Source organism: Crinia signifera, chromosome 2, assembly GCF_055691185.1.
Source record: "Crinia signifera chromosome 2, ASM5569118v1, whole genome shotgun sequence".
Taxonomy (NCBI): domain Eukaryota; kingdom Metazoa; phylum Chordata; class Amphibia; order Anura; family Myobatrachidae; genus Crinia; species Crinia signifera.
In genome coordinates this window covers 19,128,820-19,155,476 of record NC_139218.1, presented here as the reverse complement: position 1 = coordinate 19,155,476, position 26,657 = coordinate 19,128,820, and the positions used below count along the sequence as shown (strand labels likewise).

The 26,657-nt window shown below is 49.9% G+C and overlaps 1 protein-coding gene across 1 annotated transcript in view; it reads right to left on the bottom strand.

The window, feature by feature from the left end:
- Nucleotides 1–26,657, bottom strand: part of DSCAM (DS cell adhesion molecule) — a 309,245-nt gene that overhangs the window by 104,406 nt on the left and 178,182 nt on the right. The window contains 9 exon segments of the mRNA XM_083171669.1: nucleotides 4,236–4,369; nucleotides 11,878–12,033; nucleotides 13,747–13,893; nucleotides 15,417–15,657; nucleotides 17,325–17,395; nucleotides 19,850–20,017; nucleotides 23,670–23,798; nucleotides 24,741–24,837; nucleotides 25,622–25,821. Of these exon segments, the coding sequence (XP_083027795.1) occupies nucleotides 4,236–4,369; nucleotides 11,878–12,033; nucleotides 13,747–13,893; nucleotides 15,417–15,657; nucleotides 17,325–17,395; nucleotides 19,850–20,017; nucleotides 23,670–23,798; nucleotides 24,741–24,837; nucleotides 25,622–25,821 (1,343 nt within the window).

The window sequence follows — 26,657 nt, the reverse complement described above, 5'->3', positions numbered from 1 at the left end:
GGATAAAAGTAAGCATGGACTTAATTTTAATTTTTTTTCCTCCAAGTTGACTTCATGAGATGTCATCCGCCCGACCCAAACAGACAGGGCCACACCTGCGTTCGCAGGTGTCCGCCCTGCGTCTTCATGGCCAAGCCCACCGTTTTTGTGGACATGCCCTTAAAATGCGGGACAAACCCAAGGACCGCCCTCTGCCTGTCCATCAATTTGCAAACGCCCCAGTGAGTTTAAAACTCTCTAAAGGCGTTCACTCCGGGGATGTGCACATGCGCGACTATTGAAGACGCATCTGAAATCGCTGCTCACAGAATGTGCCTGAATCAACCCAATCAGATTCTTATTATTTATTTAGCACCTTCTAGAAGATAATATATAGAATCTTCAATAGTAAATTTACCCAATCCTATCCAACTAAGATGGTTTTCCCTAGAGATGGAAGATCACGTGACAGACCATGGGGGCAATTCAATTAAATGTGAAGTTGGCAAAGTGCTGTGGAAACGCTTATAATGGCGGCACATCACTATGGTAACAGCTGTGCAGACAATAGCAACCTATCAATTTCTAGGATGCAACAGAGAAACGATGGACAGAATCTTGTTACTATGGGCAACATCCCCTATTTTCAGATCTAGAAGCTTTAGTAAATTGACCCCTCAGACACCATTTCTGGTGACACGTTGTTACAGTTTTGTGTTTATTATTATTACAGCACCAAGAAATATATCCACAGGTTTTCATTGCAAACCAAATAATGATTGTTCCTTCAACTTATTACTAGCGTGACAACATTTGCCCCAACTACCCCTCTGAGAACACACTGATGAATATAAACAGGAGCCGATATGCCATGTAATGTAATTGCTTGGGAAGATTTATAGGAGACCAGTGCTTAGTTGCGTAGGTGTTAAGTGTTCACAGGCAGGCGGGGAAAAAAAGAATAAGCACTGTAGAACCACACTGCCACCTGCTGTCAGAACAGGAGAACCACAGGCTACAAAATTGCAACGCTGGTTTCCGATAAAACTTAAGTTGCAACTAAGAGATCGAATATAGGACCAGATTCAATAAAACAGAAAAGCAAGTGATTTTGTGTCTGGAACAAACCATGGTTCCATGCAAGTAGAGAAAATACATTTACATGGTTTCTGTGCAGGGTAAATACTGGCTGCTTTTGCATGTAGCCCACAGCTTTCCTTTTAAACTGCAATTTTAGATTTCAGTTTAAAAACACACTCCACCCAAATCTAACTCTCTCTGCACATGTTACATCTGCCCCACCTGCAGCGCAGCTTGGTTTTTCCCATTTGCATGCTCTTTTGGCAGATCTGAGACGCTGCTAGCGGGCGTCCAGGTACAAAGCCCTGCTTGTAGGACATTTGCAGATTTATGCACAACCCGCTGCGTACGGGATTGCGGCTGAGACGACATTTGTGATCATCTATGTATCACGCCGAATATTCATAAGAATGCTGCATTTTATAATCTAATGGCTGTCTGCACTACATTATATGTAGGTGATGGCCTTTTTATACACGGGATACTGTATGGAATACAGTATTATCTAACAATATAGATGATCTATGGTATAGGCCAGTGATAGCTAACCTTGACACTCCAGCTAGGGTGGCCAATCCCGGGATCGGCGGGATCCCGGGATTTCGCCCCCAAAATGCCGGGATTTCAATCCTGGGATTGGAGTTTCCAATCCTGCGATTTCGGGATTGGACTGCCGGCCAGCGTCTGAGCGGGTGCTCAGCAGCTGCCTGGCTTCTCCCGTCCCGGACAGTGCGGCTCTGCGCAGCGTGACGACGTCAGAGGTCACGCTGCGCAGACAGCACAGGCTGCCTGCCTCCGTCCTGTCCCCGGACCAGCCCGCCCACCCGCCCAGCAGCGGACCAGCCCGCCCACCCGCCCAGCAGCGGACCAGCCCACCCATTCGCCCAGCAGCGGACCAGCCCGCTTACCCACCAGCGGACCAGCCCAGGCTCCATCACCCCGGCTCGCCCACCCACCCCGCCGCACCACGCATCTGTAAGTAAATATGCGGGGCGGCCGAGGCAGGTTTTTTATATTAGGGAAGCCAGCATTTTTCAATCCCGAATTCCGGGATTGAAAAAATGCCCCGGGATTGGCATCCCTAACTCCAGCTATTGTTGAACTACACATCCCAGCATGCCCTGCATCAGTTTTAGCATGGCAAAATAGTAAAACTGATGCAAGGCATGCTGGGATGTGTAGTTCAACAACAGCTGGAGTGTCAAGGTTAGCCATCACTGGTTTAGACTATCATAAATATAAATAATATAAATATGTGGTCAGGAAAAGGTTAAACATATCATAATAAATATATATACACACAAACATAATAGAACCAGTACTGCACATTCTAAGCACACATCCTCCCACCTCATGGTAAGGCTCCTGTCTCTTCTTTCTGTCAGCTGGGGGGGGGGGTGGGTTTGGACCATAGACAGAGGCCGTGGCAGCGCTGAGTCATGGGCGCTGGAGGTGGGGGGACATTTTTTGCCAGGGGCGGCAGGGCGGGCACTCTGGGACTCGATAAGCTGCAACCGTGTGTCTGAATTTGAGTTTCTTGTCAAGGAGGTGGTGGTGGTGGTGGTGGTGGGGGGGGGGGGGGGGGGTGGCTGGTGCTATAGCAATCTGTAAAAAGCTAAAATAACGTGCAAGCTAATGGAAGCTACCTATGATGAACATTCACTCGCACATCTTCTCGTACGACCCGCAGATGTAACTACGCTTATCGCGGCTACGGTATGGCCGCTAATGCCAGTTTGGTGCAGCAAGTTGAACCCAGTATTGCCGATCACTGGTGAGTGCGTGCCTTTTACTGCACACGTCGCACCTGCGGCTGCCAACATCTGTATATGAAGTATATAAATAGATGCAACATATCTCTCCTATAGCTCTATAGTCCCGTAGTCAGATACAGATACAGAAGACTGAGCACCATCTCTGTGTCCCACAAAGCCAAAATCTTTAACCAGGGTGCGGAACGGGCAGCCCAGGGGGACATGAAGGACACAGAATGGGCAGCCCAGGGGGACATGAAGGACACAGAACGGGCAGCCCTGGGGGACATGAAGGGCACAGAACGGGCAGCCCTGGGGGACATGAAGGGCACAGAATGGGCAGCCCTGGGGGACATGAAGGACACAGAACAGGCAGCCCTGGGGGACATGAAGGGCACAGAACGGGCAGCCCTGGGGGACATGAAGGGCACAGAATGGGCAGCCCTGGGGGACATGAAGGGCACAGAACGGGCAGCCCTGGGGGACATGAAGGGCACAGAATGGGCAGCCCTGGGAGGCATTAAGGACACAGAACAGGCAGTCCTGGGGGACATGAAGGACACAGAACGGGCAGCCGAGGGGGCATGAAGGACACAGAACGGGCAGCCCAGGGGGCATGAAGGACACAGAATGGGCAGCCCTGGGGGACATGAAGGACACAGAACAGGCAGCCCAGGGGGGCATGAAGGACACAGAACGGGCAACCCAGGGGGGCATGAAGGACACAGAACGGGCAGCCAAGGGGGGCATGAAGGACACAGAATGGGCAGCCCAGGGGGCATGAAGGGTACGGAACGGGCAGAACTGGGGGACATGAAGGACACAGAACGGGCAGCACTGGGAGCATGAAGGACACAGAACGGGCAGCCAAGGGGGGCATGAAGGACACAGAATGGGCAGCCCAGGGGGCATGAAGGGTACGGAACGGGCAGCCCTGGGGGACATGAAGGACACAGAACGGGCAGCACTGGGAGCATGAAGGACACAGAACGGGCAGTCCAGAGGGGCATGAAGGGTATGGAACGGGCAGCCCTGGGGGACATGAAGGACACAGAACAGGCAGCCCTGGGGGGTATGAAGGACACAGAACGGGCAGCCCAGGGGGACATGAAGGACACAGAACAGGCAGCCCAGGGGGACATGAAGGACACAGAACGGGCAGCCCAGGGGGACATGAAGGACACAGAACAAGCAGCCCAGGGGGACATGAAGGACACAGAACGGGCAGCCCAGGGGGACATGAAGGACACAGAACAAGCAGCCCTGGGGGACATGAAGGACACAGAACAGGCAGCCCAGGGGGACATGAAGGACACAGAACGGGCAGCCCAGAGGGGCATGAAGGGTACGGAATGGGAGAAACACATGTAACAGATAACCAGTGGGGACAGGGTAGCGGATGCCCGGCACGGTGGCTCTTACCGTGGGGTACGGATGTGAGCAGAAGACGGTGTACTTCCGGATAATTCCATTCAGTTTCAGGGGTGGAAGCCAGGAGACGTAGACTGTGGAAGCGGAGGCGGCAGCAGCTTTGACTCCAGCTGTAGGACCTGGAACTAGAACGTAGAATAGGGTGAGTACCAGGCGGGTCAGACCTGATGCGTATATTATACACACGGATAACGTCACAATTGTTTTATGGGATCGTGTCACTGTAAGAAACTTTTATACATAATAACTAAAGAGACATATTGTCTAGGACATCACCTCGCAGCATCAGAACCTGAACACTACAGTATGTCCCGTTACCAGGGTGAGCTGTACAGTGAACAACTGGCGGCCCCTGGTGGACAATCTTGGTATTTCCAGTATCATGCACATGCTTTGCCTGATTCTGTTGCAGCAGCATCTGGTGAAATTTTGGATCCCGTGCCTGCGTCATGTGCTGCACAAAGATCTTTGCCAACATAGTGGCACGGATCTCATATGTTTCCTTGCAGAACATAAATGGGTATTTCTGGGACTGGGTGACAATGATGCAAACTGTTTTGCGGGTGTGTCATTGGCATGTATGCGCAATTAGTGCCACGTTTAGGTGCCAGTGATAGTGACCATGATCATGTGCACAGGGCAATGGGGTGATAAATGCATGAAGATGTGTATTATAATCAGTAATCTGTTCTCATTACATTCCCAGCGGGTGTCTGCAGTGACTGTATTAGCACACGGATGAGTTACATGGAACCTGCAGGGATTCAGTTACTGCAATGGCTGAAATCTCTGATCAGATTATTGTATGTTATGTTGTAATGCTTCATACAGTGCAGTCTGTGTGTAACTTGGGCCAGGAGAGCCCAGCCAGGCTAGTGTGAGAGTCTGTAGTACACAGAACATGTAGTGCGATAGTGAGTACATCTACAGCATAATGTGGGCTATTGGATAACCCCTGGTCTCTACCTCCCAACCTTCCCACCCCTGGTCTCTCTACTTCCCAACCTTCCCACCCTTGGTCTCTCTACCTCCCAACCTTCCCACCCCTGGTCTCTCTACCTCCCAACCTTCCCACCCCTGGTCTCTCTACATCCCAACCTTCCCATCCCTGGTCTCACTACCTCCCAACCTTCCCACCCCTGGTCTCTCTACCTCCCAACCTTCCCACCCCTGGTCTCTCTACCTCCCAACCTTCCCACCCCTGGTCTCTCTACCTCCCAACCTTCCCACCCCTGATCTCTCTACCTCCCAACCTTCTCACCCCTGGTCTCTCTACCTACCAACCTTCCTACCCCTGATCTCTCTACCTCCCAACCTTCCCATCCCTGGTCTCACTACCTCCCAACCTTCCCACCCCTGGTCTCTCAACCTCCCAACCTTCCCATCCCTGGTCTCACTACCTCCCAACCTTCCCACCACTGGTCTCTCTACCTCCCAACCTTCCCACCCCTGGTCTCTCTACCTCCCAACCTTCCTACCCCTGATCTCTCTACCTCCCACCCCTGGTCTCTCTACCACCCAACCTTCCCACCCCTGGTCTCACTACCTCCTCCCAACCTTCCCATCCCTGGTCTCACTACCTCCCAACCTTCCTACCCCTGATCTCTCTACCTCCCAACCTTCCTACCCCTGATCTCTCTACCTCCCATCCCTGGTCTCTCTACCCTCCCAACCTTCCCACCCCTGGTCTCTCTACCTCCCAACCTTCCTACCCCTGATCTCTCTACCTCCCACCCCTGGTCTCTCTACCACCCAACCTTCCCACCCCTGGTCTCTCTACCTCCTCCCAACCTTCCCATCCCTGGTCTCACTACCTCCCAACCTTCCTACCCCTGATCTCTCTACCTCCCAACCTTCCTACCCCTGATCTCTCTACCTCCCATCCCTGGTCTCTCTACCCTCCCAACCTTCCCACCCCTGGTCTCTCTACCTCCCAACCTTCCCACCCCTGGTCTCACTACCTCCCAACCTTCCCACCCCTGGTCTCTCTACCTCCCAACCTTCCCATCCCTGGTCTCACAACCTCCCAACCTGCCTACCCCTGATCTCTCTACCTCCCAACCTTCCTACCCCTGATCTCTCTACCTCCCGCCCCTGGTCTCTCTACCTCCCAACCTTCCCACCCCTGGTCTCTCTACCTCGCAACCTTCCTACCCCTGGTCTCTCTACCTCCCAACCTTCCCACCCCTGGTCTCTCTACTTCCCAACGTTCCCACCCCTGGTCTCACTACCTCCCAACCTTCCCACCCCTGGTCTCACTACCTCCCAACCTTCCCACCCCTGGTCTCTCAACCTCCCAACCTTCCCACCCCTGGTCTCACTACCTCCCAACCTTCCTACCCCTGGTCTCTCTACCTCCCAACCTTCCCACCCCTGGTCTCTCTACCTCCCAACCTTCCCACCCCTGGTCTCTCTACCTCCCAACCTTCCCACCCCTGGTCTCTCTACCTCCTAACCTTCCCACCCCTGGTCTAACTACCTCCCAACCTTCCTACCCCTGGTCTCTCTACCTCCCACCCCTGGTCTCTCTACCACCCAACCTTCCCACCCCTGGTCTCACTACCTCCCAAACCTTCCTACCCCTGGTCTCTCTACCTCCCAACCTTCCCACCCCTGGTCTCTCTACCTCCCAACGTTCCCACCCCTGGTCTCACTCCCAACCTTCCCACCCCTGGTCTCTCTACCTCCCAACCTTCCTACCCCTGGTCTCTCTACCTCCAAATCTTCCTACCCCTGGTCTCTCTACCTCCCAACCTTCCCACCCCTGGTCTCACTACTCCCCAAACCTTCCCACCTCTGGTCTCTCTACCTCCCAACCTTCCCACCCCTGGTCTCTCTACCTCCCAACCATCCCACCCCTGGTCCCACTACCTCCCAACCTTCCCACCCCTGGTCTCACTACCTCCCAACCTTCTCACCCCTGGTCTCTCTACCTCCCAACCTTCCCACCCTTGGTCTCTCTACCTCCCAACCTTCCCATCCCTGGTCTCACTACCTCCCAACTTTCCTACCCCTGGGCGCTCCCACCCCTGGTCTCACTACTGACCCAACCTGCCCACCCCTGGTCTCACTACTGACCCAACCTGCCCACCCCTGGTCTCACTACTGACCCAACCTTCCCACCCCTGGTCTCTCTACCTCCCAACCTTCCCACCCCTGGTCTCTCTACCTCCCAACCTTCCTACCCCTGGTCTCACTACCTCCCAACCTTCCCACCCCTGGTCTCACTACCTCCCAACCTTCCTAACCCTGGTCTCACTACCTCCCAACCTTCCCACCCCTGGTCTCACTACCTCCCAACCTTCCTACCCTTGGTCTTTCTATCTCCCAACCTTCCCACCCCTGGTCTCTCTACCTCCCAAACTTCCCACCCCTGGTCTTTCCATCTCCCAACCTTCCCACCCCTGGTCTCTCTACCTCCCACCTTCCCACCCCTGGTCTCACTACTGACCCAACCTTCCCACCCCTGGTCTCACTACCTCTGGACGCTCCCACCCCTGGTCTCACTACCTCCCAACCTTCCTACACCTGGTCTTTCTATCTCCCAACCTTCCCACTTCTGGTTTCTCTACCTCCCAACCTTCCCACCCCTGGTCTCACTACCTCCCAACCTTCCTGCCCCTGGTCTCACTACCTCTGGACCCTCCCACCCCTGGTCTCACTACCTCCCAACCTTCCTACCCCTGGTCTCACTACCTCCCAACCTTCCTACCCCTGGTCTCACTACCTCTGGACGTTCCCACCCCTGGTCTCACTACTGACCCAACCTGCCCACCCCTGGTCTCACTACTGACCCAACCTTCCCACCCCTGGTCTCACTACTGACCTAACCTCCCCACCTGTGGTCTTTCTACTTACCCAACCTTCCCACCCCTGGTCTCAATACCCCTGGATGCTCCAACCCCTGGTCTCACTACTGACCCAACCTCCCCATCCCTGGTCTCTCTACTGACCCAACTTTCCAACCCCTGGTCTCTCTACCTCCCAACCTCCCCACCCCTGGTCTCACTACTGACCCAACCTTTCTACCCCTGGTCTCACTAACCCCTGGTCGCTCCCACCCCTGGTCTCACTACTGACCCAACCTCCCCACCCCTGGTCTCTCTACTGACCCAACCTCCCCATCCCTATTCTCACTACTGACCTAACCTCCCCACCCCTGGTCTCACTACTGACCCAACCTTCCCACCCCTGGTCTCACTACTGACCCAACCTTCCCACCCCTGGTCTCACTACTGACTCAACCTCCCCACCTGTGGTCTCTCTACTGACCCAACCTCCCCATCCCTAGTCTCACTACTGACCCAACCTCCCCACCCCTGGTCTCACTACTGACCCAACCTTCCCACCCCTGGTCTCACTACTGACCCAACCTTCCCACCCCTGGTCTCACTACTGACCCAACCTTCCTACCCCTGGTCTCACTACCTCCCAACCTTCCCACCCCTGGTCTCACTACCTCCCAACCTTCCTAACCCTGGTCTCACTACCTCCCAACCTTCCCACCCCTGGTCTCACTACCTCCCAACCTTCCTACCCCTGGTCTTTCTATCTCCCAACCTTCCCACCCCTGGTCTCTCTACCTCCCAACCTTCCCACCCCTGGTCTTTCCATCTCCCAACCTTGCCACCCCTGGTCTCTCTACCTCCCACCTTCCCACCCCTGGTCTCACTACTGACCCAACCTTCCCACCCCTGGTCTCACTACCTCTGGACGCTCCCATCCCTGGTCTCACTACCTCCCAACCTTCCTACACCTGGTCTTTCTATCTCCCAACCTTCCCACCCCTGGTTTCTCTACCTCCCAACCTTCCCACCCCTGGTCTCACTACCTCCCAACCTTCCTGCCCCTGGTCTCACTACCTCTGGACCCTCCCACCCCTGGTCTCACTACCTCCCAACCTTCCTACCCCTGGTCTCACTACCTCCCAACCTTCCTACCCCTGGTCTCACTACCTCTGGACGCTCCCACCCCTGGTCTCACTACTGACCCAACCTGCCCACCCCTGGTCTCACTACTGACCCAACCTTCCCACCCCTGGTCTCACTACTGACCCAACCTCCCCACCTGTGGTCTTTCTACTTACCCAACCTTCCCACCCCTGGTCTCAATACCCCTGGATGCTCCAACCCCTGGTCTCACTACTGACCCAACCTCCCCATCCCTGGTCTCTCTACTGACCCAACTTTCCCACCCCTGGTCTCTCTACCTCCCAACCTCCCCACCCCTGGTCTCACTACTGACCCAACCTTCCTACCCCTGGTCTCACTAACCCCTGGACGCTCCCACCCCTGGTCTCACTACTGACCCAACCTCCCCACCCCTGGTCTCTCTACTGACCCAACCTCCCCATCCCTAGTCTCACTACTGACCCAACCTCCCCACCCCTGGTCTCACTACTGACCCAACCTTCCCACCCCTGGTCTCACTACTGACCCAACCTTCCCACCCCTGGTCTCACTACTGACTCAACCTCCCCACCTGTGGTCTCTCTACTGACCCAACCTTCCCACCCCTGGTCTTACTACCCCTGGACGCTCCGACCCCTGGTCTCACTACTGACCCAACCTCCCCATCCCTGGTCTCTCTACTGACCCAACTTTCCCACCCCTGGTCTCTCTACCTCCCAACCTCCCCACCCCTGGTCTCACTACTGACCCAACCTTCCTACCCCTGGTCTCACTACCCCTGGACGCTCCCACCCCTGGTCTCACTACTGACCTAACCTCCCCATCCCTGGTCTCTCTACTGACCCAACCTCCCCACCCCTGGTCTCACTACTGACCCAACCTCCCCATCCCTGGTCTCACTACTGACCCAACCTCCCACCCCTGGTCTCACTACTGACCCAACCTCCCCACCCCTGGTCTCACTACTGACCCAACCTTCCCACCCCTGGTCTCTCTACCTCTGGACCCTCCCATCTCTTTTCTCACTTCTGACACAGCCTTCCCACCCTTGGTCTCACTATTGAGCAAACCTTTCCACAACTGGTCTTCCTACTGAGCCAACCTTCCCACCTATTCTCACTACTGACCCAACCTGCCCACCCCTGGACTCACTACCGACCCAACCTCCTTACCCCTGGTCTCACTACCGACCCAACCTTCCCACCCCTGGTTTCACTACTGACCCAACCTGCCCACTATTAGTTTACGGGAAAGGGGAGTTGGGAAGATACTGGTGCACAAGCACTGGACAGCAAATTATCAGAGCAATAAGAAAATCCACAATATTACAATGGGATGCCTCAGTATATATAGCTTGTGGAGGTGCTCCCCCGAGAGTATAAAAGTGCACTGGTAGAGAAAAGAAAAAAGTACTCTCTTTCTTCTGGGGCACTGCTTTTTAGAAAAATAAGTTTAAAACTTAACTTTTAATATTTTTCACAGAAGTTTTTAACAGAATTTTTATTTTTTATTTAATTCTGTTAAAACTTCTGTGAAAAATATTAAAAGTTAAGTTTAAAACTAATTTTTCTAAAAAGCAGTGCCCCCCCCCCAAAAAAAAAAAAGAGAGTACTTTTTTATTTTCTCTACCAACATGCCCACCCCTGGTCTCACTACTGACCCAACCTGCCTACCCCTGGTCTCACTACTGACCCAACCTTCTCACTACTGACCCAATCTTCCCTCCCCCTTGCCTCACTACCTTCCAACCTTCTGGTCTCACTACTGAGCCAACTTCCCCACCCTTTGTCACAACTACCTATCCAACTCTCCCACCCCTCCTCACACTATCTACCCAACTCTCCCACCCCTTGTCACAACTACCTATCCAACTCTCTCAACCCTTGACACACTATCTACCCAACTCTCCCACCCCTTGTCACAACCACGTACCCAACTCTTACACCCCTTGTCACAACCACGTACCCAACTCTCCCACCCACTGTCACACTATCTACCCAACTCTCCCACCCCTTGTCACACTACCTACCCAGCTCTCCCACCCACTGTCACACTATCTACCCAACTCTCCCACCCCTTGTCACCCTACCTATCCAACTCGCCCCCTCTTGTCACCCTACCTATCCAACTCGCCCACCCCTTGTCACAGCTACTTCCCACACGTTGTTCTATGTTGTGCTGAAGGTTCCTCCCAGTGTTACAATATTTGCCCCCATACATACTCATTTATAAACATATGGTTCCCTCTCATTTGGCAGTGGTATTACAGAACACAAACGATATTAGTCGGCGTGGCAGCGTCACAAGGACTCGGTAAGCTGCGTGCTTCACAGCTTACCAAGTCAATCACAATGACCCCCTTAGTCTCCATGCTATCACAGCCCCATCCTGTGCCCCTCTGTAATGTGCACTGAATGGGGTTTTCCTGTTACTGAGCCTCTGCAGAAGAAGGTGTTACCATCTGTGTATAGTGGTTCTGTATTACAACTGCTTCCTGTCTGGTCTATGTCTATGAAGACTGTGAGTGCCTATGATTTACCTTGAGCTTCCCAGCCACTTACACCAATACATAACCAAGAAAGAATACATATAACATAATAGCAACACATTGTAATATCTTTGTTCCGTTGAGCAGAAAATGACCAATTATTTACACTGTTATATAATAATTATGTGTGAAGTGGTTTGAGCCTATTACAGAGCAATACCGAGAAGACCCTTACCATCCTCTTTGGTTCTAACGAATATTTGCTCGCTGCGCACGCCGTCGCCAGCCCGGGTAAATGCCAGCACCTGGATACTGTAGTTTGTGTACTTCTCCAGTCCGTCCAGCTCTAGTGATGGCTGCGTTGTGGTGACATTTTTTATATCTCCAAGTTCTGATAGAGAAAATAAAGGCATAAATGGGAAGCACACAGACAAATGACACAGAATACACGTGTGACATCTATGGTCTGTTACAGGCAGTGTATACACACGTGTCACATCTATGAGGTGGTATTGTGTGTGTGTGAGAGTGTACATGTAGCTGCATCTCCCCAAGCGTAACAGTGTGTATGTGTTTGTATACACTTAGCTGCGTCTCCGAGGTCGCATTGTGTGTGTATACACTTACTGTAGCTGAGGCGACCGTGTGTGTGTACATGTAGCTGCATCTCCCTAAGGGAAGCAGTGTGTGTGCGTACACACTTATTTGTGTCTACCTGAGGTGGCATTGTGTGTGTGTGTGCTTAGCTGCATCTCCCTGCGGTTGCATTGTGTGTGTATACACTTAGCTGCATCTCCCTAAGGGTAGCAGTGTGTGTGTGCACTTATCTGTGTCTCCTTCAGTTAGCACTGTGTGTGTGCGCACACACAGCGGTGTCTCCCTGAGTTGAAAATGTGTGTGTGTGTACACTTAGTTGCATCTCCCTGAGGTGGCAGTATGTAAGTGTGTGTGTGTGTGCGCACACTTAGCAATGGTTCCCTGAGGTGGCATTGTGTGAGTGTGTGTACACTTAGCTGTATCTCCCTGAGGTTGCAGTGTGTGCGCATGTGTGTGTGCGCGTGTGTGCAAACTTAGCAATGGTTCCCTGAGGTGGCAGTGTGTGTGTGTACACTTAGCAATGGTTCCTTGAGGTCGCAGTGTGTGTGTGTGTGTGTGAGTGTGTGTGTGCACACTCAGCAATGGTTCCCATAGGTGGCATTGTGTGAGTGTGTGTGTGTGCACTTAGCTGCATCTCCCTGAGGTAGCAGTGAGTGTGTGTGTGCACACTTAGCAATGGTTCCCTGAGGTGGCAGTGTGCACTTACAGTAGTAATGGTTCTCTGAGGTGGCAGTGTGTGTGTGTGTGTTTGTGTAAACTTGGCAATGGTTCTCTGAGGTGGCAGTGTGGGTGTGTGCAGGGCAGCCGAGAGGGGTGGGGTAGGGGGTACTAATTACCCGGGCCCAGACTTGCTGGAGGGGCCCTGCAGGGACCCTGGTCCAACCCCTCCCTTCCCCCTCCGTCCCTCCCTTCTACAGCATGTGCTGTACTGATAGCAGGCTCAGCATGAGCATCACACTGACAGGGCCATACTTGGCTACCTCCCATACTTGGCCCAAAATTTTACCAGGCCCCAGCATTCCTCTCGGCTGTCCTGGGTGTGTGTATGTTTGTGTACACTTAGCAATGGTTCCCTGAGGTGGCAGTGTGCGTGTGTGTGTGTACACTTAGCAATGGTTCCCTGAGGTGGCAGTGTGTGTGTGTGTGTGTGTGTGTGTGTGTGTGTGTGTACAATTAGCTGCATCTCCCTGAGGTAGCATTGTGTGTGTACACTTAGTTGTCTCTCCCCGTGGTGGTGATGTGTGTGCTCACACTTAGCAATGGTTCCCTGAGGTGGCAGTGTGTGTGTATGTGTGTGTGTGTGTGTGTGTGTGTGTGTGTACAATTAGCTGCATCTCCCTGAGGTAGCATTGTGTGCGTACACTTAGTTGTCTCTCCCCGTGGTGGTGATATGTGTGCTCACACTTAGCAATGGTTCCCTGAGGTGGCAGTGTGTCTGAATAAGCATCCCCCATATTTCTGCATTCCTCCTGCACTCTGTCACAGCACACAGTAGTAGGTTACCCACCTCCGTCTAGAAGATTTGCCCAGAAGATGACCCTGAAGCCCTGGAGAATGCCATTGAGGGCTTCTTTGGAAGGGGTGGACCAAGAGATGGTTATTGTCTCTGGCGTGGTTGCAGCTGCCTGGACATTCTCTGGCGGGCGGCTGGGCACTGAAAGGAGAATACAACTGATATAATTCCCTCCATGTCAGAGGCCAGCGCACATTACAGATGACCAAAAACTGACCCATCACTGCCCGCTGCCATATATCTGTGACAGTCCATCACACAATCTGAGTCAATAAAATAAACTTTACTTAAATATGAGTAAAACATTGTCCACTATGTACTACAACACAGAAACGAGACAGCAGGCGCACGATACAACCATTGTATTATATTATGGGCCAAAAACCTCATATTACATATAATAAATGTATATATTGCTGGTTGTATGGTGCACCTGCTATCCCGTTTCTGTGTTGTAGTACTAAGGGCCCGATTCAGATCTGTGAATTCACAGCCCGAGTCATGAGCCGTCTGTCTGAAGGCAGCAAGCAAAGGCTAGCCTTTGCTCGCAGTGTGATTGGCACCCTGTAGGTATTTGGGGGTATGCCGCCAGTGCCAGACCCCGGAAAATGCAGGTGTTCCCCGGCCATTGGGTGGGAGGGCTGCTGACATCATCAGAGCCCTCCTTCTCCCCACTGTCATCAATACTGGCACAAAATGCCTTTTTTTTTACTGTTACAGCCCTTGATATTACCTTAATCCTAACCACAGCCTAACCCTGCCATGTAGACATTGTGACTGCCAACAAGTTTATCATCGACATAGCATCCCTGTTGACATTCGGAATGTTGACATAATACTATATACCATGCTAATAAGGAATGAATATATAAATCAATATATGTATTATTTATTCAAATGTCTGTGTGTGGTAACACCACCAGCCAATCACAGAGGTTGGTTGGAACACGGGGAAAACGGCGGTCAGTGACTGAGCGTATAGTGACCCCTCCGTTGTACATTTATTAAGGCTTTCGATTGTATTTCCTACTTCAGGTTAATTGTAGATTTTGGCGTTAAATCAGATAAACAAGTGGTCAGTTTATTTAAGAAAAAATATGTTTATACCAGTGTTTATAGTGCGGAGTTGTCCCACTTATACCTGCCTGTGCCAGGGATGCCAAGACCTTCCCAGCGCTATGTACCATGGGGCCAGGAATAGCACTTGCATGGGCAGGCCTTGATAAGCACTATGACTTATGTTGGACAGGCGTATGTTATAGTGGGACATGGTGCTGGTGACCACATTAGCGGAGTCCCCGCATTCTTCTTTCCCATTCACTTTATCAATGCATGCATTTCAATGGGCCTTATGCATAGTCCCAATAAAATAAATGATCCATTGAAATGAATGGGTAAAGCAACAAATGAAATGACCAGTTTCAAATTGTTCAAAACTTTAACAATTCCCCTGATTTAGGCACAAAATTGAATTTGAAAGAGGAAACACAGAGTAGGTCTACTGTTCCCTGTGTCACATGACTTATTTATCAGTGTTCCCTGTGTCACATGACTTATTTATCAGTGTTCCTAGATGAAATGCACCAATCCGTAAAGGCAGCCTACGAACTGCTACACTTCCCAGCCACGCACAGCGGGACAATACAACGAGGGGAGGAGCTTACCATCCTCTAGCGTGGTGTCGATAATTTCCTGAGACGACGGCCCTGTACCGGCCCGATTAACAGCCTGCACCACAACTCCGTACTGTGTGAACTTCTTAAGGTTGTCAAGAGTATACACCTCGCTGTCGCCCGTGGCATCAATACTGATTACATTAAACTGGTAGTTGCCCCCTGTGCTGTACTCTCGGAAGCCGATCTGGTAACTTCGGATAATGCCGTTCTGTAGGTGCTTCTTGGGGGCCTGTGCAGGGAAAGATAAAGAGAAGCGGAATAAATCGGTAAACGGGAACGATGAGGTGTGCAGGTGAGTCCTCCTACATCTAGCCTCAATGCGCCACGCAGGGCGAGATGCCGGGCGTGCGTCAGCTGGAGGGTCGCGTGCAACTCTGCTAGAATTGGGCATCTTTTTTTTACTAAAAATGACACCTCGCATTATCTGTGTGCGACTGAGTCTGATGCGGAGCACAATTAAAATGTAAGCACTTTGTACACAGATTCAGAGACTCCGCCATACACAGATATATATGTGTAGTGTATCAAATGAATCCTCACAGTCTTCTCTTTGGTCCTAGCTGCATCGTGTTGCGACTAGGGTGGTTTTCAATCACCTGCACAACTTTTTGGGATAAAAATAAGGGCCCATTTTTTTTGCAGTAAAGGCACCCGTTTTCGGGCGATAACACATGGGATTAAGAATAAGTTCCCGGATCCATATTTTATCTAAAAAAAACAGGACTCTAAGGGCTGGTTGTTGGGAATAACGCCTTGCGTGCCTGATGCATGTGAGCGTAATCACCGATAAGTGCCGGCTATTGGGGCTGATCGGATAGTGGCTACGCCTTAGCCGGGGGCCTCATACATCCTGGCTGCAGCCGCACCAAATAGCTCCTCTCAGTGAACAGGTCCTGGGCAGGATGCACCAAGCAGTGGCGGTACATCCCGCTGCCCATCGCGCCAATGCTCATCTCATATGCACTAACATATGCCATGAGCAACGCAAAGGGCAGCTCTCCCGGTAACAGCTTCCCTCTGAGATCACTGCCACTGCCTGGTCTTCCTCTTCTCTAACGGGAAAGTCCAACTGCGCATGGGCAGTGAAGCTAGTGGCTGTGGGGCATGCTGGGAGGCATCTGTGTCAGATCCCTCACACAGCAGCACTGTGAAGAGAATCCCATAGGCCTTTGGCGTAAGTATTGCAGCGAAGCCCCGCTGGGAGGGACTTTAGTGAATTTGAAAATGCTGTAAAAACCCACATTAATAACACAGTAGTTAAGGTACCAGATATTACCACCATTATAGAGGCTTAAGCTAGATACACACTAGACTGTATATCGTCTGACCCCACGAATCAGTGTGACATATCCTGTACATCACCACGTGTATACCCATGATATGCGCACCCCCACAGGTCACAAGCGACATCCACCGGAATGTAGCATGTCATGCAACCCCCCCCCCCCCTTAAGACACAGCAACTGCAAGTGTTTTTAGGCATTTAAATGTCAAAACTAGATGATGTAACCAATGGCGGTTGCAGCACAGTTCAAAGGAGGATCTGCACCAACCGCCAGTGAGTCCCGGCCGGCGATGTATGGCATCGGTTGGGGTGGCAGTTGATTTTCCTTATTTGAATTTTGAACTACGCTGCAGCCCCGCCTCTGGATCCGCCACTGGATGTAACCGTAGCGGCCAAATTGTAGCCGTCACTTGTTCTCACAGTTTTCAGAACAGAGGCCAGCAGTGTGTATTTATGTAAGTCATCACCATTTATTATGAATTAATAATTCCATAAACTACCAAACTGAACACCTCAGCCAATAGCAGCTTTCGCACATGAAGCAGCCAGCCAATAACAATGCAGCGTGTAATGGGTGTGTGGGTACATATCATACTGTATCATGGACTCACCTTCCATATCACCCTGATGCTCTGTGAAGAGATGGGATCCAGTTGAACTTCCTGAGGTGGCCCATCAGGTGCTGAAAGTACATGCAGCAGTCAGACTAACTGTACACATCATACTGAATAATATCATATTGTATATTATATAGATTGTAAGCTCCTCAGAGCAGGGCCCTCTTCCCTATTGTTGTCATCTTCTCCTCACATTGAACTCACATCTCTCTCCTACCCAGCGACCAACTCCTGCTGGTAAAGGCGGATCGCCTGCCTGTGGCCGCCAGCTTCTAGTAGTGTGCTGACTACTCCCTCGCTACATACATCTAAACTGTATTGTGTATTGTATTGTGTTATATATATATATATATATATATATATAAATAAAACTACACCAAAGGGTCAACATGCAAAAGCTCGATATTGTCAACATATCGAAATGCAAAAGGTTGACACAAGCAAAAGCTCGACCCGCAGAAGTCGACATGCATTTTTATTAAGTGTCAATGTTAACACTTGTCGACATGGACCCCCCAATTAGGGTAGCTTGCTTCACTCGCCATTCTTCGGTCACTTTACCGCGTGGATTTTAATGTATGAAAAAGTCCAGAAAATAAGTGAAAAACTCACGTCGACATTTCCATGTGTCAACCTATTCATGTCGACCTTTTGTCAATGTTGAGTCATGAACCAGATACTGCACCGTCTGTGTTTTTTTTTTTTTTTTTACAGTTTTCTGCTCTTTCATCTCCCCGCCCTCTTTTTCCCCCCCTCTTACTCTGTCTCTCCTCCCCTCATATTGCAGGATGGCTAGGAGAGCACATCTAGGTTGGATGCTACACTTGCCCACACCCCTTGGCCTGTACATTGACAATCACAGTATTGAAATATAAAGATGTATCACAAATAGTCTGCAAATACAGTTCCATAAAACAATCTACAAATAACACTGTATAATGTTTGGCTACTGCGGGTTAATAGACTTTTGCACAGGGCGCCTCATCTTTGTACTAAATTGTTCCTGTAACATCAACTGTAACTTGGAACTTAAGGTTTGGTGACAGAGGTCTACAGTATTGTCTGTTTTTATCAGCTGTTATGATATTATCTAGGATTCTATGTCATTCCAGATAATACCAGTAGATGGTGCTGTTGACCGCGTAGCACTAAAGATAACTTCTTCACACTTCCGCTTAATCCTTTTCTCGGAACATAAACAGTGAGCGGTTCTGATAATTTGTCGTTCATAAAACGTGAGGTGAAAATAATGCTATTCTTGGAATGATGTTAAATGGTTTCCTCTGAGCACCATGGGGAACACAGAAACACTAAGTGCAGCAGCTCAGCTGGATTCAAGCACTTTCCATTTAACTGTAAATCAAAAACTCCCCTCTGCACCCCAAAGCCTGCTGTCATACTCCAGTGTTTCATCACTAAGGGGAAAGGAATTAAACCTTCAAAAGAGAAAGGTAGAGAAGTGGATCTCTCTCTAAAGGTTTGATACATCTACTCCTTAACGGGTGTGGTATGATTCACCGACAGTCGGGATCCAGACTGCCTGGTCTCAGACAGCGTGGCCAGCGCAACAAAGCCACTTGCGGGCTAGCTGAGCTCACCACACTGCGCTCGCCTATGGTCGTGGACCCCCACGAGGGAAAATAGCCGACGGCCGCCGGGAACCCAGCCGTCTGTGTTAATGACTGTTGGGATCCCCTCCGGCACCCCTCCTTAACCCCCATACACACAAGGCAATATATCGCTCAGAAAGGGCTTCTCAGAGACATCGTTCACAATATCGTCTAGTATGTACACTTCATATCGTTAACGATGCAAGTAACAAGTAGGATACCCAACTGTTGTCGGACACTTTGCAAAATATATCACCCAATCAGGCTGAGTGGGGACAGAGGGGGAGGAGTTTGGACCTCTGAGCCTCAAAAACTAATATTCCGGTGTTCTCAAGAGGAATGGAAGACAAAAAAATGTGTATATGACACTGGGCCAAATGTATCAAGCTTCAAAAGTGATCAAATTGAGAGTTATGAACCACCAGCCAATCAGCCCCTACCTGTCATGTCACAGGCTGGGTTTGAAAAATAACAGGTAGGAGTTGATTGGCTGGTTGTTTATCACTCTCCATTTTATCACTTTTTGAACCTTGATACATCTGGCCCTATATGTGTGTACAGATACATCTAGCCTCCTCTTTGTGATATATATCATCTGGGACGCTCAAGCAGCTTCTGCTGATTAAAATAATATGCAGAATGTCTATATTCAGTGTGTGACTGTCGCTGTATCTGCATAAGAAATGCTACGATACACTGTTTTCCAGGAAAACACTGTAACATTCGTTTCGTATACAGCAGCAGTCACACACCGAATATAAACATGCTGAATATAATTTTAATCAGAAGATGCTGCTTGTGCATTCTATTTGCTTCATTTTGCAAATAAGACTCTATATAATGAGAAAAGTACACCCACCGTGAGAATCTCATTAGCCGGCAGGATAAACATTCAGCGGTTGCGCTTACCAGCTTCCTCGGTGGTGATGGTCAGTTCGTTGCTGGCTTCGCTCTTGCCGATATGATTTTTTGCATACATCCGGATGTTGTATGTGGAGGATGGGTGTAGGTCGATGATGGTGGCTTGGTTTAGCTGAGGAGAGACATCTTTGGTTCTCTGGACAGAATCCCACGAGTCTTGTTAAAGTGACAGAAGAATAGAATAAGTTACATTAAAATACTGTACATGTTTTCTGTATTCTCCTTTTGGGCTTGTGTGTCCCACATTATTTTACATTTTGATGGACAAAATGTAATATTCCACACTGTAGTCTATTCCTCTGATTTCTATAAAACACGAAATTCCGATCTTCTGCCTCATCATAATCTACTGTAAGTCCTACTTATCCACCAGGAGTCAAAAGATAAAATACAATCAATGAGTCTTCCCTGACCTCCCAGTAGTAACCCATACCGCCTGGTCATTTGTTTGGCCTCAAATCATCAACAATGCATTAATTTAGGTTTTTTCCCCAAGTGATTCCTTTGATCCCCTGTTATTGAGTCACAGATCTACAGTTCCGCAAATGCATTCTCCACGCACCTACCACATATATACCGAGCAGTGACTAATATTTTGGTTGATGGCACAAAGCTTGGTATTTAGAGTTTTTTTAATAATTTTAGACGTTTTCTGTGCCCATGAACTTATTTTTACTTATGAAGTCTGAGACTGATATAACATTGGTACAGTATGGAATATTATGTGTAGCAGGATGGGAGCAACTCTGTAGGAAGCAGTGATACTGTAGGTGGGTCATCAGGAACAAATCAAGGTGCGGGTCAGAGATAACTCTACGAAGGTGGTGGTGTGCACTGTAGAAAGGAATGAGATGTGGTGACCAGGAACAAGCTGAGGTGCAGGTCAGAGGTAGCTCTATGAAGGTGTGAGGGATGATGTTTCCAAATGAGGTGTATGATAAGGTGGTGGTGTTGGAGAATTGGTACAATGAAGTGAGAGGTGGTGACCAGGAACAAGCCAAGGTGCAGTTCAGAGGTAGCTCTATGAAAGTGCGAGAGATGGTGTTTACATATGAGAAGTATGATAAGGTGGTGGTGTTGGGGACTTTCTAGGACGCAGTGAGAAGTGGTGACCAGGAACAAGCCGAGGTGCAGGTCAGAGGTAGTTCTATGAAGGTGTGAGAGGTGTGGAGGATGGTGTCTCCATATAAGGTGTATAAGGTGGTGGTGTTGGGGACTTTCTAGGATGCAATAAGAAGTGGTGACCAAGAACAAGCCGAGGTGCAGGTCAGAGGTAGCTCTATGAAGGTGTGAGAGGTGTGAGGGATGGTGTCTCCATATAAGGTGTATAAGGTGGTGGTGTTGGGGACTTTATAGGATGCAGTGAGAGGTGGTGACCAGGAACAAGCCGAGGTGCAGGTCAGAGGTAGCTCTATGAAGGTGTGAGAGGTGTGAGGGATGGTGTCTCCATATAAGGTGTATAAGGTGGTGGTGTTGGGGACTTTCTAGGATGCAGTGAGAAGTTGTGACCAGGAACAAGCCGAGGTGCAGGTCCGAGGTAGCTCTATGAAGGTGTGAGAGGTGTGAGGGATGGTGTCTCCATATAAGGTGTATAAGGTGGTGGTGTTGGGGACTTTCTAGGATGCAGTGAGAGGTGGTGACCAGGAACAAGCCGAGGTGCAGGTCAGAGGTAGCTCTATGAAGGTGTGAGAGGTGTGAGGGATGGTGTCTCCATATAAGGTGTATAAGGTGGTGGTGTTGGGGACTTTCTAGGATGCAGTGAGAAGTTGTGACCAGGAACAAGCCGAGGTGCAGGTCAGAGGTAGTTCTATGAAGGTGTGAGAGGTGTGAGAGGTGTGGAGGATGGTGTCTCCATATAAGGTGTATAAGGTGGTGGTGTTGGGGAGTTTCTAGGACGCAGTGAGAAGTGGTGACCAGGAACAAGCCGAGGTGAAGGTCAGAGGTAGCTCTATGAAGGTGTGAGAGGTGTGGGGGATGGTGTCTCCATATAAGATGTATAAGGTGGTGGTGTTGGGGACTTTATAGGATGCAGTGAGAAGTGGTGACCAGGAACAAGTCGAGGTGAAGGTCAGAGGTAGCTCTATGAAGGTGTGAGAGGTGTGAGGGATGGTGTCTCCATATAAGGTGTATAAGGTGGTGGTGTTGGGGAGTTTCTAGGACGCAGTGAGAAGTGGTGACCAGGAACAAGCCGAGGTGCAGGTCCGAGGTAGCTCTATGAAGGTGTGAGAGGTGTGGGGGATGGTGTCTCCATATAAGGTGGTGGTGTTGGGGACTTTCTAGGACGCAGTGAGAAGTGGTGACCAGGAACAAGCCGAGGCACAGGTCAGAGGTAGCTCTATGAAGATGTGAGAGGTGTGGGGGATGGTGTCTCCATATACAGTGTATAAGGTGGTGGTGTTGGGGACTTTATAGGATGCAGTGAGAAGTGGTGACCAGGAACAAGTCGAGGTGAAGGTCAGAGGTAGCTCTATGAAGATGTGAGAGGTGTGGGGGATGGTGTCTCCATATAAGGTGTATAAGGTGGTGGTGTTGGGGACTTTATCGGATGCAGTGAGAAGTGGTCACCAGGAACAAGCCGAGGCGCAGGTCAGAGGTAGCTCTATGAAGGTGTGAGAGGTGTGGGGGATGGTGTCTCCATATAAGGTGTATAAGGTGGTGGTGTTGGGGACTTTCTAGGATGCAGTGAGAAGTGGTGACCAGGAACAAGCCGAGGTGCAGGTCCGAGGTAGCTCTATGAAGGTGTGAGGGATGATGTTTCCATATGAGGTGTACAAGGTGGTGATGTTGGGGACATTCTAGGATGCAGTGAGAGGTCAAAGGTAGCTCTATGAAGGTGTGAGAGATGGTGTTTCCATATGAGGTGTACATGGTGGTGGTGTTTCTAGGGTGCAGTGAGAGGTCAGAGGTGTGAGAGGTGTGAGAGATGGTGTTTCCATATGAGGTGTACATGGTGGTGGTGTTTCTAGGGTGCAGTGAGAGGTCAGAGGTGTGAGAGGTGTGAGAGATGGTGTTTCCATATGAGGTGTATGATAAGGTGCTGACATCAGCGCTAGCCCTGAATTCGGCCATCTCTGGCCAGAATATAAGAAAGTCCTGCCTCCATCTGACCCTAAAAGTGCCCAAATCGCACTGGTGTATGATCATTATTAGACTTGCTGTATTATTCTCATAAATGCCTCTATACATAACATAGCATAGAGAATTGTTATATTACAAGAGTTCTGATTGAATTCAGTTACGATGGTACAGTATTGTGAGTTAGAGGGCAAATGAAGAAGCCGACTTCGAAGATACAAAAAAGGGAGATTTTAGTCATTTATAGACCCGACCGTTGGTTTAGTTGTGTCACAGACATGTCACATAGGCTAGGGAGAATGTTGCACGGAATGTGACACCCTAGTCACAGGTCGACTTAAGAAGCTCGATATGCACTAAGTCCAACATTTAATCAAGTCGACACAAGCAACATATCAACGTTGACATGAGTTTTTTCATTATTTTTTCCATTGTTTTTACTTTTTTCAAAGCGACCAATAGTAGGGTACGCTCTACGCTAAATAGAGGTCAACGTGCTCTGGTGTCAACACTGACGCCCAAAAAATATGAAAGATTAACATAGACTTTTTAATGCGTCAACGTTTTCCATGTCAACCTTTTTGTCAGTCGACCTAGTGCCTGTCCACACGGCTACATCAATGTTGACTATATCATCTACTAGTCTACGACAGGGTTTCCAGACACTTTGCAAACTGGAACATGCAGTCTTACATTTAACTCTTGGGACAGAATTTTAAATATACAGTAGTACCTGATTTGTTCTTGCATTCAATATCGTAGCCTGTGATTGGACTGTTGCCATCAAACCCCATAGTCCAGCGTAGGGCGATACTTCGTGCCCTCACCTCTCGAATCTCGATTTCTGGAGGATCCGGGGGCTCTGATATACAGTAACGGAACAGATACAGACATGTAACAGTATAACACCTTAAGGCAGCGACCAGCAAATCTATTATGGCTTCCACTTTAAACTGGGAACGGGAATAGGGAACGGGAGGGACCATTAAAGGCCACATTGTTGTATATGCGACAGTGGATTGGTCACCCTACTCACCCACCAAATCTGCAGCAATACACTGCCCCACAAGAGCAATCAGTAGTCTAGCAGTGATTGGGTGACTGTGGTCCGGATTAGCATGCTGGCCAGGCTGATTTGCATACTGTGCAGCCTGATTAGCATACTAGCCGCAGGAGCCTTAGAATTTCTCTACAACACGTGGAAGAGGGAGGGGTGTGGCTTTGCTATAGGGCTATATAACAGCTGCGTTCGGTCACGAAACAGGCGGCACGAATGATAAACTAGCAGCGTTGGGTTGTTAGGCTATAATGCGAGAGGGCCAAGGAATCTGCCTAAGGCTACGTACACATCAGGGCCTGAAATGGGTTTTTATCGCATACTAAACTGTAACCCAAACATGTATAATCAGCACTGGATATTTATATTCTCATACTTAAAAAGCATAGTCAATAGCGTCACCTCGCACATACCAGTGATTGAAGTGACAATATGTGTGTTTCCCGCGCATACTGGGGCAGATGTATGAAGACTGTGAAGTGATAAAGTGGAAGATGATAAAGAACCAGCCAATCAGCTCCTAACCGACAAGCTACTGGCTGGGTTTAAAAAAAAAGATGACAGGAGCGAATTGGCTGCTGTCTTACCACCTTCCACTTTATCACTTCCTCAGGCTTAATACATCTGCCCCGCTGTACCAAAAGAGAGGTGTGTGGTCACCTGTGCCAGGAACACCGGGCACAGCCCCGTTGCAGTGGGTTCCCATGTAGTAGGCATACAATAATGACACGGCAATCTCCCACGTACCTTGCACCGTTAGCTGGATTATTCCTCGATCTTCTCCAAAGGAGTTGATTGCGTGACAGGAAAAGAATCCGGAATCATCCCGAACCGTTGGCAAAATCTACAGCGGACAAGAAATAGCACCTCAGCTTTCTAGGCAGGCATCTACTACTGTTCCCAAATATTATGTCGCCCAATTAAAATGATTACGCTCAATCATACTTGTTGTAGGGCTTTTGCCAAGAATATGTTACAAAGTGGACGAGGAGCAGTGGAAAAATGGTACATGCTACCCTGACAACGAGCGTGTAACTTGCCGGGCAGTACCTAGTGGGGGGAGGGAGGGCCGGATGAGTGTGGGCCAGGGAGCACTGGTCGTCCCCCTGGGAATGCGGGAGGGCACATGACAGTACATGAATTCAGCCGACCACCTCATCTTCGTCCCGGGGCTCGCAAATAAAGGTCAGACGATTACTCCAGCTAGTGGCTCATGTTCTCGTACACATCCCCTCGTATGTTTCTGAGGATATGTCGGCAGCCAGGGGGGCGGGTGTATTTGGCTGGGCGGCGTTTCAGACGCTTACAAAGCCAACCTGAATGAGGGCCAGTTTTTCCAGAACCACCGCTGCAGCAAGTTCTGCAACTCAAGGGTCCTCCCAGGACTGATTAAGGTGGCCTCAGGGTGGGACCCAAACTATTATGGTACAAGCGGTGTTCCATTATTTGATGGTATTTTAAAAAGGCAAACGGAGTACAATGTTCCAAGCAGGGCATCATAAGTGCCCAGACAGCACAGTGGCAGATTCAGGATGTGGGCAACTGCAAACGAGGTAAATATTAGCCCACAAGTAGAGAATTCTGTGGATGTGGATGGAATGTTGCATTGTGGGATGTGTGTGCAGTACCTGCAGTATAGACAGCACTTCATCTCCCACTTCCTTTGTGGACACCTGGTACCGGGACATTTCAGGGAAGTTGATCATGCGGTCCTCTTTCTCCCAGCGCACAATGATGGGTTTCTCCCCGTGGGCCGTGCAATTCATTTCTTTCTTCTGACCTTGTGTTGCCAGAGTTGTGTTCGGGTAGGAAATTATTCTAGCAGGAACTACAAAGGCAAAGAGAAGAAACTCGGTCATGTGAGGGATTAATACAGATGTAGCGGGTCTCATCGTTGCCACCTATGGCGATTTTTCCGCCATGGCCGCCGTGGCGCTCGGCATTCGCAATATCTTTTACAAGCTTGGCGATTCGCCGTGGCGTGCAATACCACAGATTAACCACCAGATGTCACTTTTGAAAACCTCATTTGCGCATGCGTAAAATTTGTGCTGCAGCGCGTGCATGAGGCGCAGGAACTACTGTACAGGAACTTTATTATCCCTTGCAAGCCTAGTCAGCACCTCTCTTACGCCGCCGGCACGAGCGTGATCCCATCTCTTTGGCGGAGAGTGCATCATGCTGACGCTGACGGAGAGGAGCTGCATTTTATTTGTCTCGCAGGAGCGTCTCTGACACTCCAGGGAAAGAATCACCTAATAAACAGTCACTGAGTTCTCTAATAAACAGTATACTGTAATTCTTTTACAATATTCAGTATAAGATTTTTATGCAATAGCGCTGCGTCCAGCAAGCTGTACTACAGTATTCTGTAGATCTGGGGTAGCCAACCCTAGTCCTCGAGAGCTACCAACAGTGCATGTTTTGCAGGTCTCCTCACAGAATCACAAGTCAGCTAATTAGCTCCATCTGTGTATCTTTTAAAATGTGTCAGTGATTAATGAGTGCAGCGGTGCAGCAGCTAGGTCGTCTGGGGTTGATAATTGGATCCAGCCCACACAGTTAGTCTAGGTTTGTGATCCCTCCTTCCCCATAGCCACCCATATGTGTGCGTATACCGGTATTAGCCGTTGTGGTAAATAGAAGAAATGTGATCATTCTCCT